This window comes from Lissotriton vulgaris, chromosome 3_1 (assembly GCF_964263255.1).
Source record: "Lissotriton vulgaris chromosome 3_1, aLisVul1.2, whole genome shotgun sequence".
Taxonomy (NCBI): domain Eukaryota; kingdom Metazoa; phylum Chordata; class Amphibia; order Caudata; family Salamandridae; genus Lissotriton; species Lissotriton vulgaris.
Genome location: NC_141689.1, coordinates 1,966,768,278 through 1,966,784,076, shown reverse-complemented (window position 1 = coordinate 1,966,784,076; position 15,799 = coordinate 1,966,768,278). Strand labels below are relative to the sequence as shown.

Below are 15,799 nucleotides of genomic sequence, written 5' to 3'. Positions count from 1 at the left end.
GAGATATCCCATCCACTAAAATATAGATCCCATGGGATACAATGGGACTTATGGTTCAGTGGAGTGGCTATCCATCACTGTTGTTATGGAGTAACTCGTCCACCAACATATAAATCAGATCCTTGGTCTCCAAAATGGAAGTTGAAAATCTCCAGTGAAATGAGACATAGGGCTGTAGCTGAAGACAGTTCCACAAGATCGGATACCCATTTGGTGAAGTATGGCTGAAAAGGGTTTGCCTCTGCGGAAGAAACGGCAAAGTCAATCTGATGATGCACCTCGGGCACAGAGGCGAGTAGGTTGGTCTAGCTCTCCTCCTGGTTCTTTGAGCAGTTTTTGGCAAAGCGTTCTTAGTTTTGGGATTTGCCCATGTGAGCACATGTAGCAACACAATCAAGGGTCTAGTACTGTTGAGACACCTCTTAGGGGTTCAGGATTCACTTGGGTTAGGTCCAGCTGCGAGCCCAAGATGGTGGGAGTCTTCCGAGTCCTTGTTGCTACGTGTAGGAGGCAAGCAAACTAGCTCTTAAAGTCAATAAATCAATCAATCAAACATTTATAAAGTGCAGCAAATCATCCATGAGGGTCTTGAGGAGCTGGAGTTGTTTGCTGCTGCATGGAGACTTGATCATTCACACATCCAGGTCTTTAGTTCTCTTCTGAATTGCTGGAGTAATGGTGCAGGAAGAGGTTGTTCCAAACCTTAGCTGCCAGCTGCAAGAAGGCGCGTCCTCCGCTGTTGGCTCCAAGGATCTCTGGGGTGTTTGTGAGGGAGAGGGAAGCTGATCAAAGGTGTCGGGAAGGTTGGTGAAGAGTCAGGCGTTTGTTGATATATGCTGGTCCTTCGTTGTGCAGGGCCTTATAGGCAAAGGTCATCATCTATAACTGGTGTTCTCTTCAGGAGCTAGTGTAGTTCCTTGAGATACAGGTCCTTTTGGGGAGGTCGAGAATGAGTATTGCTGCCGAATTCTATATTTTCTAGAGCCTCTTCAGGAGGTGTTTAGTCATTCCAATGTAGAGCATACTTCCGTAGTCCAGTCTGCTGGTGATGGGGGCTTGCATGACTGTCTTTCTGGTGTCTGCCGGGTGCCACCTGAAGATTGGTGTGGAAGGGTGTGGAAGAAAGTGTATGAGACTTCATTGACTTGCTTCTCCATGGATAGCTTGCTATCAGGAAGATGCAGAGGTTGTGGGAATGGCTTGTTGGGGCAGGCGGTGTGCCAAGCCTCATGGGCCACCATGTGTCAGTCCATGGGGAGGTGGTGTTCTCAAAATGAGGACTTTTTTTGGGTGCTGAGTTTGAGATAGGTGGCCTTCGTTTAGTCCATGATGTTGATCATGCATCTGTGGAAGTTAGCTTAAATGGTCAAGGGATCTTCAGACAGTGAGAGGAGGAGCTCTGTGTCATCGGTATAGGAGACAATGTTGAGTCTGTGTGATCTGACAGTGGAGGCCAGGGGACTCATGTAGGTGTTGAAGAGGGTAGGGCTGAGGTACTATCCTTGAGGGACTCCGCAGAATCTTCTTGGTCTCTGATCTGAAAGGTGAGAGGCAGATGCTTTGGGTTCTGCTGGTTAGGTATACAGTGATACATTTGAGGGCATTTCCTGGAATCCCGATGTGGTGGATGTTTTTCAGGAGGGGCCTCACTTCAGTGTGTTTCCAATCCTCAGGGAAGGAGGCTGCCATGATGGAGGTGTTCATGACCATCCTGAACTTGTCACGATTGTCTTGCTTCCAAGGTTGAAGATGTGGGGGACATGGATTTGTGTGTGCTTCTTAGTGCATAGAGTTTATGATGGAGATAGTGTCTTGTGCGGTTTAGAGTTTCCATTGGGTGAGAAGGTCTTCAGGGTTTGTGTTATTGGGTGTGCGCTGGTTGATGCTCTCTGCAGTGGAGAGTTGGTGTTCAAAATTTCATAGATGACCGAGATCTTTTCATGGAGATTCCTGCGAGGTTGTTGCACAGTTCCTGGAAAGGAGTGAAGTTGTTCTCAGTGACTACGGTTTCGGTGAACTTCTTCACGATGGCAAAGAGTTCTTTGCTGTGATTTGCCCTAGCCTAGATGCGATCTGCCAGGGTCTTCTTCTTGGTTTCTTTCAGGAGGCGGGGTACTACTTCAGAGCAGACCTGAAGGAAGTGTAGTCTTCTGTCTTTTTGCAAATACACCACTTTCTTTCAAGTTGTTGGAAGTTGCATTTGGTGGAGGGCAGTTCCTTGGTGAACCAGCTTTTTTTGCTTTATTCTTTGCTCTTGACTGGCTTGGCGGGGCTGCTGGTGTCTGCACAGTCTGTGATTCACTGGGAGAATCTTGCAGCTGCTCATTAAGGGTTTTGTGTAGAGTTTGGGAGTGGAGAGTGTTGTTCCACAGGTCTTCTGATACCTTTTTCTAGTCTCTTCATGTGGATCTGGGGGGCATGGTGCCAGGGTTGGTGGGTACTGAGTAACCCTGGGCGCAGTGCTTCGCTCCGTCCACGGAGTGTACGTAGTGTTGCCTACTTCGCCATTCACAAAGTAGGCGTAGTAGGCAACACTACGCACACTCCATGGCGGAGCTAAGTTGCCCGCCACCCGCCTCCCTCCCGCCCTCTTCTACATCCTTATTTTTAATATTAAATGCACAAAACTTAATGAAAAAGAACTTACCTTGCATGCAGCGTCCCGGAGCTCCCTCTTCATGTTCACGCGCCGACTTCTTCAGACGAATGCGCATGCCCGGGCGCTCGCACATGTGCATTTCTTGCAAGAAATGCACATGAGCGGGCGCCCATGCATGCGCATTCATCTGAAGAAGTCGGAGCGTCAACAGGAAGAGGGAGCCCCGGGACGCCGCATGCAAGGTAAGTTATTTTTCATTAATTTTTTAGTGTATTTAATATTAAAAATGAGGTTGCAGAAGAGGGCGGGAGGGAGGCGGGTGGCGCGTAGTGGGGCTACGCGAAGTGTGTGGGTGGGCGTAGTGCCCACCCCACTTCGCGGAGCTTCGCGTAGCCCCACTACACGCACTATGCACACCCCTAGTCCTGAGATGGTAAAGTGTACACTGTGATGGTCGGACCAGGTGAGTGGTGTGTTGTAGATGCAACAGTCTCTGTTGCTGAAGAAGAAGATGGAGCCAAGCATGTGTCCTGCGATGTGGGTAGGGTCGCTGATAACCTGCATGAGGTGGATGTTGCTCATGCTTTCCAGGAGATCGGTGGAGTTGGTGTCATCGAGATCATCAAGGTAGAGTTGATTGCGACCGGAGTCACTTTGATAGTCCTGGGGTCAAGTGAAGATGTAGGGCTCAACAGGAGGACTGCAGTGACACTGTGCAGTTGTTAGGTCCTTTGTGTGAAGGCAGAGCACACCCTATTCAGTTGGGAATGGGACTGTGCTCAGGACAACCCTTAATCCTGCCAGCAGATGGCCCATTGAGGCACACTTAATCCCTCCATTGTGTGACTGCCTGGGAGGAATTCATAAAGCCCAATTGTCAGCTACACCCTCTAATGTGACACAAGACAGTCTTCGGGCACAAAGGGATAACAACAGGAAAATGACAACTTCCTAAATTTGGCATTTTCAAAATTGTAATGAAAAATCTGACTTTACTATTAAAATTATACCATTTAAATGTAAGAACGATGTTATTCTTTCCGAGTGGTAGGCCTCACAGTAGTGAAAAATTAATTTAGCAGTTTTTCACTACCACAACATGTAACTTAATTGTAAATGCCCACTCTTCTAGTTACACAATGCCCTCCCCTATGGGCCACCAAGGGCCTACCTTAGGGGTGACATCTGTGTAATATAAGGGAAGTTTAAGGCATGGCAAGGGGGTTTAAATGCCAAGTCAATATGGCAGTTTAAAACTGCATTCAGGCTGCACTGGCAGGCCTGGGACATGATGTAAGGTGCTACTTAAAATGGTTCAGAAAAGGGGGTGGTGATGAACAGAGTGTCTGAATTAAGCAGACCACTCTTACCCAGTCCAAAGATCAGGGCTTGATCCATCACCGTTTTTTATCTCACTGCACCATCCCAGTCCAGAACCTGGCTATATGCAAATCAGTCTGTCCCTGGCCCAGTGCATCATGGGAACAGGGCAGACTAAACTACCAAGCCAATTCTTCACTAGAAAGGAGACAAGCTACCGGGGACCGGTTTCTGGCATTTCAGCCGTCTTCGGCCCGGCTTGCTTGAATCCTGATGATGCAGTGAGAAAGGGAATCATGTCTGAGTATACCCTGCCACACCTATAGTGGCCAAAAACGATTCAGAAAAGGGGGTGGTGATGAACAGAGTGTCTGAATTAAGCCGACCACTCTTACCCAGTCCAAAGATCAGGGCTTGATCCATCACCGTTATTTATCTCACTGCACCATCCCAGTTCAGAACCTGGCTATATGCAAATCAGTCTGTCCCTGGCCCAGTGCATCATGGGAACAGGGCAGACTAAACTACCAAGCCAATTCTTCACCAGAAAGGAGACAAGCTACCGGGGACCGGTTTCTGGCATTTCAGCTGTCTTCGGCCCGGCTTGCTTGAATCCTGATGGTGCAGTGAGAAAGGGACTCATGTCTGAGTATACCCTGCCACACCTATAGTGGCCAAAAACGATTCAGAAAAGGGGGTGGTGATGAACAGAGTGTCTGAATTAAGCAGACCACTCTTACCCAGTCCAAAGATCAGGGCTTGATCCATCACCGTTATTTATCTCACTGCACCATCCCAGTTCAGAACCTGGCTATATGCAAATCAGTCTGTCCCTGGCCCAGTGCATCATGGGAACAGGGCAGACTAAAATGGTGGCACAATAAGTGCTGGAGGGCCACTGGTAGCATTTAATCTACAAGCTGGTATGTGGTGCACCAATCTACAAGGGACATATACGTACATTAAATTGTCAATCAGGTGTGAACCAATGTAACCATGTTCATGGAAGTGGGCACAACTACTTTAGCACTGGTAACCAGTAATAAAGAGCACAGAATCCTATGGCCAGCAAAATGAATTTCAGCACCAAAAATGGATAAGCAAGCAAAATGTTTAGGGGAACATGAACCTAAGACTGATGGGTCTAACACATGTCCCACCCGCTGAAAGTGGGGAGAAATACCAAACCTCCTAAGAGTTCCTAGCGCTAAGGTGGAAGTTCCTGGATAGATCATCAGCATTGGAGTAGTCTGACTCAGACGGCATTGACCTGTAAGGTCCATTCCCTATAGGGAGACGGACCACCTCAACCATTTCTCACCCCTCATTTGCATTAGCCACCTGAAGGGCATGTGGTCTGCCTGAACCCGGAAATCAGTTCCAAAAAAACATAGGCGCAGCTTCTTCAGTGCCTAGACTACAGCAAAGGTTTCTCTTTCAATAGCACTCCTCTGTTGCCTGGGAATTAACCTCTTAGAGATGAAAGCTCCAGGATGGTTTAGGCCCTCTTCATTGAGCTGTGATAGAACTGCCACTATGCCGTGCCCTGAGGCATCTGTTTGAACAATGAATCTCTTAGAAAGATCAGGGGCTTTAACACAGAGGCAGTGCACATTGCCTGTTTTAGGTAGTCGAAGGCTTTCTGGCAAGTCTCCATCCAGATCACCTTCTTGGACTGCTTCTTAGAATTCAGCTCAGTAAAGGGGGCAGCAATAGTGCCACACCATTTGGGAAACCTCCTGTAGTATCCTGTGGGTCTTGAGAACCACCAAGTAGGTGGCGTCACCCTTCCTCTCAACCACCTCATAAGGCCAACAGTCTTGGAAGGCCCTGGGCTGCACAGGCTCCATTACCCACACTTTTTGCCCAGTTTGAAATTCCACAAGGGTAATACCACTATTGTACCACTGTTTCATAATTTCCTGGCTAGTGCTCAAGTTCTCAAACGTTTTCTTGCAGAACTTTGCTGTCTGGTTCCTGAGGGCTAACACATAGCTAACCACATCCTGGTGGGGTTTCTTGGGAGCTTGCTCTCACCACTCCTGGACAAGACTGAGATGTCCCCTAACATGTTATCCATACAGAAGTTCAAAGGGGAGGATACCGACATATCCTGTGGCACCTCCATGTAGGTAAGTAGCAGGAATAGTAAAATCACCTCCCACGTTTGCCCTATGGACTTGGGCAGGCATATAGTCCTATAGTCATGCATTTTAGGGTATTATTAAATCTTTCAACAAGCCCATATGTTTGTGGATGGTAAGGTGTGGAGAAATTGTAAGTTACTCCACACTCCTTCCACATCAACTTCATGTATGCATACATGAAGTTGCTGCCCCTGTCAGACACCACTTCTTTGGGGAACCCCACCCATGTGAAAGTCTCCATCAGGGCCCAAGCCACTACAGGTGCATTTACAATCCTAATAGGTGTGGCCTCTGAGCAGCTAGAAGCATGGCACCCAGACCAGGATAAACATGTTGTCTTTGACTGTCTTGGGTGCAAAGCGCCCTACAATGTTGATGCCAACCTTTTCAAAGGGGGTGCAAATGACACATAAGTGATCCAGGACAGCCCTCACGTTTTCCTTGTCTTCCCACTGGTCAGGAAGGCTAGGCAAGTCCTGCAGAATGCGTCTGAGGAGATCTTTATCCAGGGCTTACAGAAGTTGGAGACAAGCCTGGCAAAGGCCTTGCCCTGTCTCAGATGTCAAGCCAGGGGTATCTCATGCACCATCCCAGTAGGAAGCCCTGTAGCATTGGGGGATTACCAATGCATGTGTTGTCCCATACAAAGGCTGCCTTAGGCTCATAATGCAGAAGGTAAGTCTCCCAGTATATGAAGTGATCTGTAGAGGTATCACCCCTGCCTGGCCTTAAGCTTGCCATCTCATGCCTTCAAAGGATGAATGCTCCTCTGCTTTACAGAACTCTTCCCTGGTGGGTTCCCCTTCTCCTTCCCATCCAGCAAGTGCAGGCAGGTCACCAAGGGAGGTAATGTCCTTCCCGGTAGGCTCTGGGGTGGCATACTCTGGTGCCTCATCCACATGTACTATGGGATATTGTCCTTCCCTCTCTTTGCAGCTGTCTGGGCTACTTTCTCAGGCTCCACAACGCCACATCGCCTCAACTCCCCTCCAGTGCAGCCGGGGACCTGATGTCAAACAGACCCACTCAGGCAACTCCGACATTTCCATGTGTGACTTGAGCACCACTTCCTTCCAGATAGTGTACTCTAGATCATTCCCTAGTCTAGATCAGTCCACAGGAATGGCAGGGCTCACAGCAACTTTCAGAAGACCTGAGAACACACCCCATTCAAAAGGGAATCATAGTTGTCTGCTACTACAACCTGGTGAAATGTATAGAGAATCACATGCTCTGAGGAAACCAGATGACACCTGACAGTAGTCATACTGGCTTTTGTATCCCACAGAGCCTCAACCCTCTGCCCATTAAAGCCGACCCACTACCTATACCTGAAAATATTAGAAGGCATGTGGGATTTGGGAAGCATGTCCTTGTCACCCAGGGACACTAGTGTATTCTCACTGACCCCCTTCCACACTACCTGGGGCCATCTCCTCCTCAAGCATGACCCTAGCCAACCCAAAGGTCTGCCCACCACTGGGAGGCTGTGCCCGCTTGGGACATTTGGGATCACCCTTGGTGTGCCCATTCTAATAACACTCATAGCACTTGGGGACAAATTTGCCAGTGTTTAAATAAGACTTTTTTTCTGGTAGTCAGATTGAGATTGAGACCCTTGCCCCTGAGAACTTTTTTGGGGGACTTGAGGGAATTCTTTGTTTTTATGTTCCCCCTCTTTCTTCTGGTGGTAACAGTGACCAACCTTTTTGATAGTCCTGGGCAGTAGCGGCCCCTGGAAGGAGTGCCACAGGGCGGTGGGTGGGGCAGGGGAGGGTCAGGGTGGGGGGGGGGGGGTAGTAAACACTGGCTCATGGCCGAGCGGAGTAATGTAAACAAATAAATAAATACATCAAATGTCATTACGTGTGCTGAAATCCGTTGTTTACATTACTCTGGTCGGCGTGAGCCGGAGTAGACTACCCCCACACCCTGCCCCTCCCCAACCTACCACCCTGCGGCACTCTCTCCACGGGCAGCTACTGGTCCTGGGACGTTTTAAGGTGCTACTTAAGCGGGAGGCACATTAAATGCTGCAGGCCCACTTGTAACATTTAATCTGCAGGCCCTGGGTATATGGTATACCAATATATAAGGTACTTAAAAGTAAATTAAATATGCCATTCAGGTGTAAGCTATTCAAGCCACGTTTAGGGAAGTGATAACATTCACTTTAGCTCTGGTTAGTAGTGGTAAAGTGCAGAGAGTCCTAAGGCCAACAAAAACGAATTTCAGACCCAGCAATGGAGGTAAGTAATGACAAAGTTTGGGAGATGACCACACTAAGGCTGACAGGTCTAACAGGTGGCCTGCAGGACGTTAATGGAAGTGATACTCCATTATATCATTAGATTGCTGCACAGAAAGCTGAATGGTAGTTACTGCAAGAAAGAAAGCATTTTTCCACAACCGGATCTGAAATAACTGCTTAAATGAAGACTGAAAAATTTAATGAAAAATCCACAGCCTGCCTCTTCTGAACTGCTCTGGGCACTATTTGATACCACACTCATCTGGTTCGTAGAGTGAGTGGGGCTATCATCCGTGTTTATGTCAATAAACTGGAGGACTTATTCCACTCCGAGTCATCTTTTGCACAGGATATCATAATCTTAGATACTAATATTAGATTTATCTATGTGCATTTACTACATCAAAAGGCCAGTATATTTCACTGGAAGAATACCATTCCATTACTGAATCTATTATTGATGATGTATAACTTTGGTGTAAGTTTATGTTAGTGCATAGCAGCCTAAAGTGAGCCAGCACAGGATGAGAGGAAAATAGTGCCATATTTTAGTGCATATGCACATATTCTGCTCTGTCCCTTTCATGCAAAGTAGCACACCAATTGGGTTGCTCCTCGCATTGTGTGAAAAGCTAGTAAGCCTGCACTACTGAGTGCTGTTATAATGGTCAAATCATTGATTTTGCTGCGTCCTAGAATGTAAATTAGAACTAGGGAAAATGATATTAGGTTAAAGAAGGTGACCTTCAATAGTTACTGCTTCTCTCGATTATAATCTACTATAAAGAGCATCTTCATAAGCAGTACTACTGCAATTCAGTATTCATGCTGACATAAACTACATGAACTTTTAAATGTATGGTTAAGTTGTGCAAATCAAATAAGGAAAAAAGCACAGTAATGTTATGATGGTACTTTTTTCAACTGGACACAAACATAAACTGGTACTACATGTCTCCAATATGAAATTGTAGTTGCTGAAAAATGTAAGATATTTGTTTCTGAATTGCTGCTGAGCAAGTTTGTAAAGGGCCATTTTTTTCATTTTTTCTACCTAGTTTGGTAACTACAAAGGAAACAGACAGTGCAAGGCCGCGAGCTTCACCTTTGTCGCCTTCGGATTTTCTGGACAAATTAATGGGCAGAACATCAGGATATGACGCGAGAATCAGACCAAATTTTAAAGGTATCTACTAAGTTATATTTCACGTAGCTAAAGCCATATATCCACAAGTAAAACTACCAAGCATGCAATAAAAAGGAATTTGTCGAGTACTGAATACGTCTTTGAGTTGTCTCATATTAGTTTCATGAACATATTGCAGCCACACCATAATGGAGTTATTCAACCATTTAATTGAGTATTTCTATGAATTATTTCTGTTGCTAGAGCCAATCTCAATATAATGTTAGAAAATATTCACACTTCACGTCTCACAGATTTATTATCAGACACCTGGATCGGCAGTTTGCCTTATTCTGCATGTTTTGTTTTCCTTACACCCGTTCTCATAACTCTATTTTGTTGCTACTGAATTTGCAACTATTTTGTTATATTCTAAATATACTTTCCTTTGTTTGGGGTACTCTCTAACACGGTCATTGTGTTTTGTCTCGTTTCCTGCATTTAAATCAATTAAGTGGTCTGAAGTCCTTAGGGGTGTGGTGCTCAGACTATGAAAGGATCAGACATATTTTACTGCAAAATCTAAATTCTATTAATTCTGCTCTAAAATATAATCAATGTACCCTTATCTACTTATTATCCCGTGTTGTAGTCATGTGCATTGTTCTTTGTACAAGCTCACTCCTTTCCTGTAACCAGGTACCTGTGCACTAACTGAATGTAAAATCTCACTTTATCCTAGAGTATTTCACACTGCCTGTACCCTAGTACCTCCACATAGTATGGAGTAACTCACCTTTCATGATGAAAGGGGAAGGGATCACTTCCAGGTTGGGCAGAAGTGAGGTGGGAAGGGCTTCCTCGATGTGGAAAAATGTTTCCTTCGGAAATGAAAAAGAAAAACATGTGTATTTCATTTCCTGTGTGCAAAAACATCCACTATGGATAACTTTGTAACAGGGGAATAGAAGACTAAAAGATTATTTTTTTAAACACACCTGTCATCTTTAGTTGTACACTAGGAAACCTGTTCTTTGCATAGCCTTTCAGGGATGTTAGTGAATTGGAAAAACATGGAAACATGTTCTCAACAGAGATGTAACTCTGTGCACCTACGTCTCCATTTATTTTCGTGAGTCGGGCCTTTTTCTTCTAAAATATTATGGTTTACGAGCCAAAAACAAAAAAGTTTAAAACCAAAATTAGCAGATTTATCTAGCAAAACAAACTTTTCAATTATACTGCTAAACAAAAATGTGCGTAACATTCACTTTTTGATTGTTCTTAATACATTTCATAATAGTACAGCCCATTATTCATCCTGAAGAACTGAGTGGATTTCTGTATAGCTTTTCTTTCACAAAAAATGCCTTTCATAATATGTGTCTGGAAATTGTGAGCACCCTGCAACATAAATGTATTACAAATATAAAATAGCTCCATAATGTAGTTTATGAAATAATCTGCAGTTGCCTGAAAACATTACTATTGCCCTTTTGCACTCAGCCCAAATATGTCAGCTTGCATTTATTTAACACCTCTTCTTTAGAGGCGATTCAATGAAAGACATAGATTAACGAAATAGTCCTCATTCATTTATTGAATTGCAAACTAGAACTGATTTTAGGAATTTCTGCCATGCCTCCATCTTAGTTAATAGTCTATTTCATTCCTTTCAGTCCTAAACATTAAAAGATGCCCATTGGGTCTCCGCAGGCACCAGGATCGCCATTGGGCCTGTAGATTATTGCACTTTGCCCTCTGTCATAACTGTTTTGAAAATCTCTGATGTTCTAGCCTTATTTTGTCTACGAAAGAGAAATGTAATCTGTTAAAGGGTTCCTAGCAGGTTTTACATGATATCTTGGATCTGGCAAGATTATGGCAGCAATATTGAGTGCAATTATTGATTCAAACTATACTTATTCTATCTGCCTTGCTTAACTTTGAGTAGTCCCGAGGCTGGTGACCTTGTGGTCTACCACCATGCTGTACGTTCTGAAAAAGGCTACAAATTCCTGGAAAAATGCTTTTTGTGCTGCCAACTCTTTTAGCAGGATTGCTTGCAGACTTAAAGCAATCCAGCAAATATTCGCCTGCAGGACAAGAAATAACTTGGTTATTTCACACAAATAAGATCATCCTCTCAAAGGCCATGACATATTGTAAATTATCGTGATTCTTCTACAGTTCTTCAATAAACTTTATACGTTCAGTGGAGAGATTATCAGAAGACCTGTATCTTCAGTTTGCATATTCTGATTCATCATTTTCGCCAAGGCACTACTGGAATAGTGTCACAGCAGAAGAGCCAAAGTCATTCGTATTTTCCTAATTGGATCTGATAGACACATTGAAGACAGAATTAGTGCAGGCACGACAATGCCTCACTGTCTCAATACTTCAATACATTGGATACTTCCCTCATATGTCTTCTATCCGTTAGAGTAAATATAATTAACACATTATTTATTATATGTGTACATTTATGTGCATGATGTAGATGAGCAGTTTTTCTTGTTTTCTGCATTATATATTTCTAGACTTGCACAAGTTAGCACTGTTGAACAGCATCATCCAAGCAACGGTGCCACCAAAACTGGCGGTAGAGCCACTTGTTACTTCTTTACTGTTTTCTGTGCATTCCTTCTGAAGACTCTCATAGTCTCTTTGAAAGTCTGCACAAGATAGTGTGTATTTAATAATGAGCACATTGCCCTGGTGTCTGCATGCTACTCATTTTTGGGTGCACATCCATGCACACCTGTGTGGAAAGACTGTTGTGTAGTACAAGCCTTTGGGTTTCTTAAATTGGTAATATGCTTATGCTATAGGTTCGTTTTAAAGGTTATATTCCACATGCTTTGTTAATTTGTCTTTGAAATTGACTTGTAAAACGGGGCACAGTTGTCCTGTGGTTGTATTAGAAAAAATGTGCAGTGTTAAATATGTTGGTGCTATTAGAATAACGTTATTATTTTCACCAAACTAACTTTTGGCTTATTATCAGAAAATGATGCTGTTTAAAAAAAGTTGACCATGTGCATGTGCATTCTCAAGTCGCACATTTTGAAGTACAGCAAGACATGCCATTTTTCAAAACTGGATGGAATTTAGAGACATACACCCAGATTCATCAATGTCCCGATTTGCGAGTCCTTAATAGCGATTATTAAGGAATCGCTATTAAGGACTTGCAAATCGTGTAGAATTCGCAAAATAAATTGCGATTCCTAAAGCCTCCTTATTTGCGATTAGCAAATTGCTAATCGCAAATAAGGATTGACTCCCCATTCATTCCTATGGGCCAGGGCCCATAGGAATGAATGGGGAGTCAATCCTTATTTGCGATTAGCAATTTGCTAATCGCAAATAAGGATGCGATTTCAAGGGTGCCAGGGGTGTCCAAAGGACACCCTGTAGCACCCCTGAAATGTCAATGTAGACTGATGTTGCGCACACACATGTCCAAAGGGCATGTGTGTGTGTAACATACCACTTACAAAAATGCACCAATGTGCATTTTTCTAAGTTTTCGCTATTTACCACGAAGTCAGACTTCGCAGTAAATAGCGGTAAAAAATAGTGAATTCGCAATTTTTCAAAGGTTCATGAATAGCATTTAAGGAATCTCTAATTGAGATTCCTTAAATGCGATCGCAATTTGAGAAATCGCAATTATTTGCAATTTTTCAAATTGCGAGTTCATGACCCATTGATGAATTCCAAATGCCATTTTTGCGGGCGCAAACGGACACATTTTGCGATTCGCACCGTTTGTGCTCCCAAAAATGCTTGATTAATCTAGCTGTTAATTACAAGGAATTTAGGGCCAGATGTGCAAAATATTTTTCCGGTCACAAACGGCTCGATTTTCAGAATCAGGCCGTATGTGACAGGAAAAATGTTTTTTTTAAATGTACAAAATGAGACTTTGTCACTTGTTACCGCATTACAATTTTATTTGTGATTCAATATTTAAAAGGGGCCTGTTTTGGGCATACCTTCCAACTACTGAATCGGCGCGATATATATCACTGTTTTGAGACTGAACTCCAGAAGCAAAACAGTAATACTTTACCACCATTTTAAAAATGGTGGAAGCCCACTGGCACATGGAAAGAGGCCCAGTTGGGACCCCTTTCACAACTGGGCCTCTGAGAATGTTGAAAAAATATTTATAAGTGCAGGCAGTATTTCCGCGGACAGAAATAAAAATGCTTTAATAAAAAGAAATCACAGACATGGTGGTCTACTGACCACAGTAGGCCACCATCCCAGTGATGGCTGTGATTGCAAACGGGTTGCAAATCACAGCCTACCTAATTAATACTCATGCAGTAGATGTATTTCCGTTCTACTAGGAACTGCTATTTGGGAATAAAGCATTTCATACGTTAGGCATACTGATTTCCTAAATGTGATTCGGAGTTAATAAAAATCAGGAAATCGGTATTCCTAATGTAAGTACATCTGCCCCATTAAATCTTATCAGACTGGTATCATCAAACAAAAGTAGTGCATGTGAGATTTTTCTCAATTCAGTTCTTTATTTTGGGTAAGTACCAATAAAACACAATACAAAATAAAATACAATCGCATCATAGACAATATTTACAATTATTCCTTCTAAAATTAAAACAAGATAAAATGCATTATATTGCAGAAGTGTGTACAACATTAAAATCAGTTTCTGAATTCATCACTGTGGATAACAGCTTCAGGCGTACAATAATTTCGTATGGATGTCAACATGATCGATACAAATTTAGCCACACTATAGACAATAATTTTAATATACAGTTGCTTAGCGGCATGGTGGACTCAATTATGTAAAAACGGTTGAAAGGCTGGCATACCTTTGTGATACAAACATTTATCAGAGGGGCTTCAGTGAGTGCACTTCAGATACTCTCCCTTCCTTACTTGGGCCCTGTATTTGCCTTTTCCTAAATCTTTACTGGTCCAAATATGTTAAATGAACCCACACAATTTACAAAATTGACTAATTCTACAAAAGGTTTGCAAACTTTCACAAGATTTGGAAGGGACATAATTTCATACAATTCTTTCACGTTGGCGACAGGTTGAAGTAGGAGAAATGCTCTCTTTGAACTAATTCCCTCCAAGGAAGTCTTGATTGAAGCTGGATAGTCATTGGATGAGGTACAGATACGTTTAGCACCTTTGTGAGTCAAGATTTCTAGTTTGGACTTAGATTGTTTTTGGAGGCTAGAATTATTCAGTGGGGCAAGGTTGCAGGTGTATCTATTGAATTCCATAAGGCCATGAACCTCACAGAGGGTCCACTGAAGAAGAGATGTTGTTGCTGAGAATCTCTAAGTGGGAGAAAGGTAATTTCTTAGCCCAGCAAGATTGGTGTGCTTTGTTCCAATCCTCAGGAGGTCTAAAAGTCTAAAAAAAAGTCCCAGGTTTTCAGGGATTGGTAGGCGCAGACATGTTAGAAACGGCCAAGTGTTCCAAGTCCTTGGGAAAATCACTTAGGGGGACAAGACTCACTCCAGCACATACCACCATCAGGTCCAGGTCGGATCTACTTGGTACTGGTCAGCTAAAAGCTTCAGGAAAACACCTCTTTCTGCTTTTGGTAGCACTGTAGCCATGCGGGAGGTCAACCAACTGATCCTTTGAGTCCATGTCTTTGTCCTGCATACAAGAGGGAACAGGGCTCTTTTCAGGTCACAGACAGCAGGCCCAGTCCTTTTCATCCTCAGGTTCATAAAGTGTTTTGAATAGAGTTCCTGGGAATGCCAGATTTATGTCTGCCATTAGCTAGTGAGAGAGGAAAATCTGGGCCTCTCGGTAACCAACAGGTTAAATGATGCCACGGGCTACCCTACCCACTTTTTTAGCAGTTCCTGTTTATCATACCTCAAACAATCCCATAGTGCCCCTCACTCCTAAAATCCAAGATGGGGAAGCCCTTCTTCCCGGTGCAGAGTCTGTGTGCCCACTCAGACGTGTGGCCATGATAATGAGAAGTCCCCTACTCTGTGGTCACTTCAAGCCAGTCCTGGGTACAGCTCTCCCCACACTGGGTCTGGTGTCTGGGTGACGGAGAGGACAAAAGCTGGGGACTTTCTATGTGACACATAACAATTGCCTGTGCTAGGGCATGCCCCATCAAAGTAAATTGCATTCCATTCCATTCAATAAACTTTATTTCGGTCATTGTTGACCATAAAAAGTAAATGATACAAATACATACATAGCTAAATTTGAGCCATATAAAAAATTAATCAACAACAGATTATAAAAGATAGCCGCAATGCATTTTTAGTTAATCAAGTATCATTACAACAATTGAGAATAAAGATAATTAAAAGCAAGTTAAA

At 43.5% G+C, this 15,799-nt stretch overlaps 1 protein-coding gene across 1 annotated transcript in view; it reads left to right on the top strand.

Annotated features, from left to right (window-relative positions):
* Nucleotides 1-15,799, top strand: part of GLRA3 (glycine receptor alpha 3) — a 670,994-nt gene that overhangs the window by 169,613 nt on the left and 485,582 nt on the right. The window contains exon 2 of the mRNA XM_086963322.1: nucleotides 9,376-9,503. Within this exon, the coding sequence (XP_086819448.1) occupies nucleotides 9,376-9,503 (128 nt within the window). The remainder of the gene's footprint in view (nucleotides 1-9,375; nucleotides 9,504-15,799) is intronic.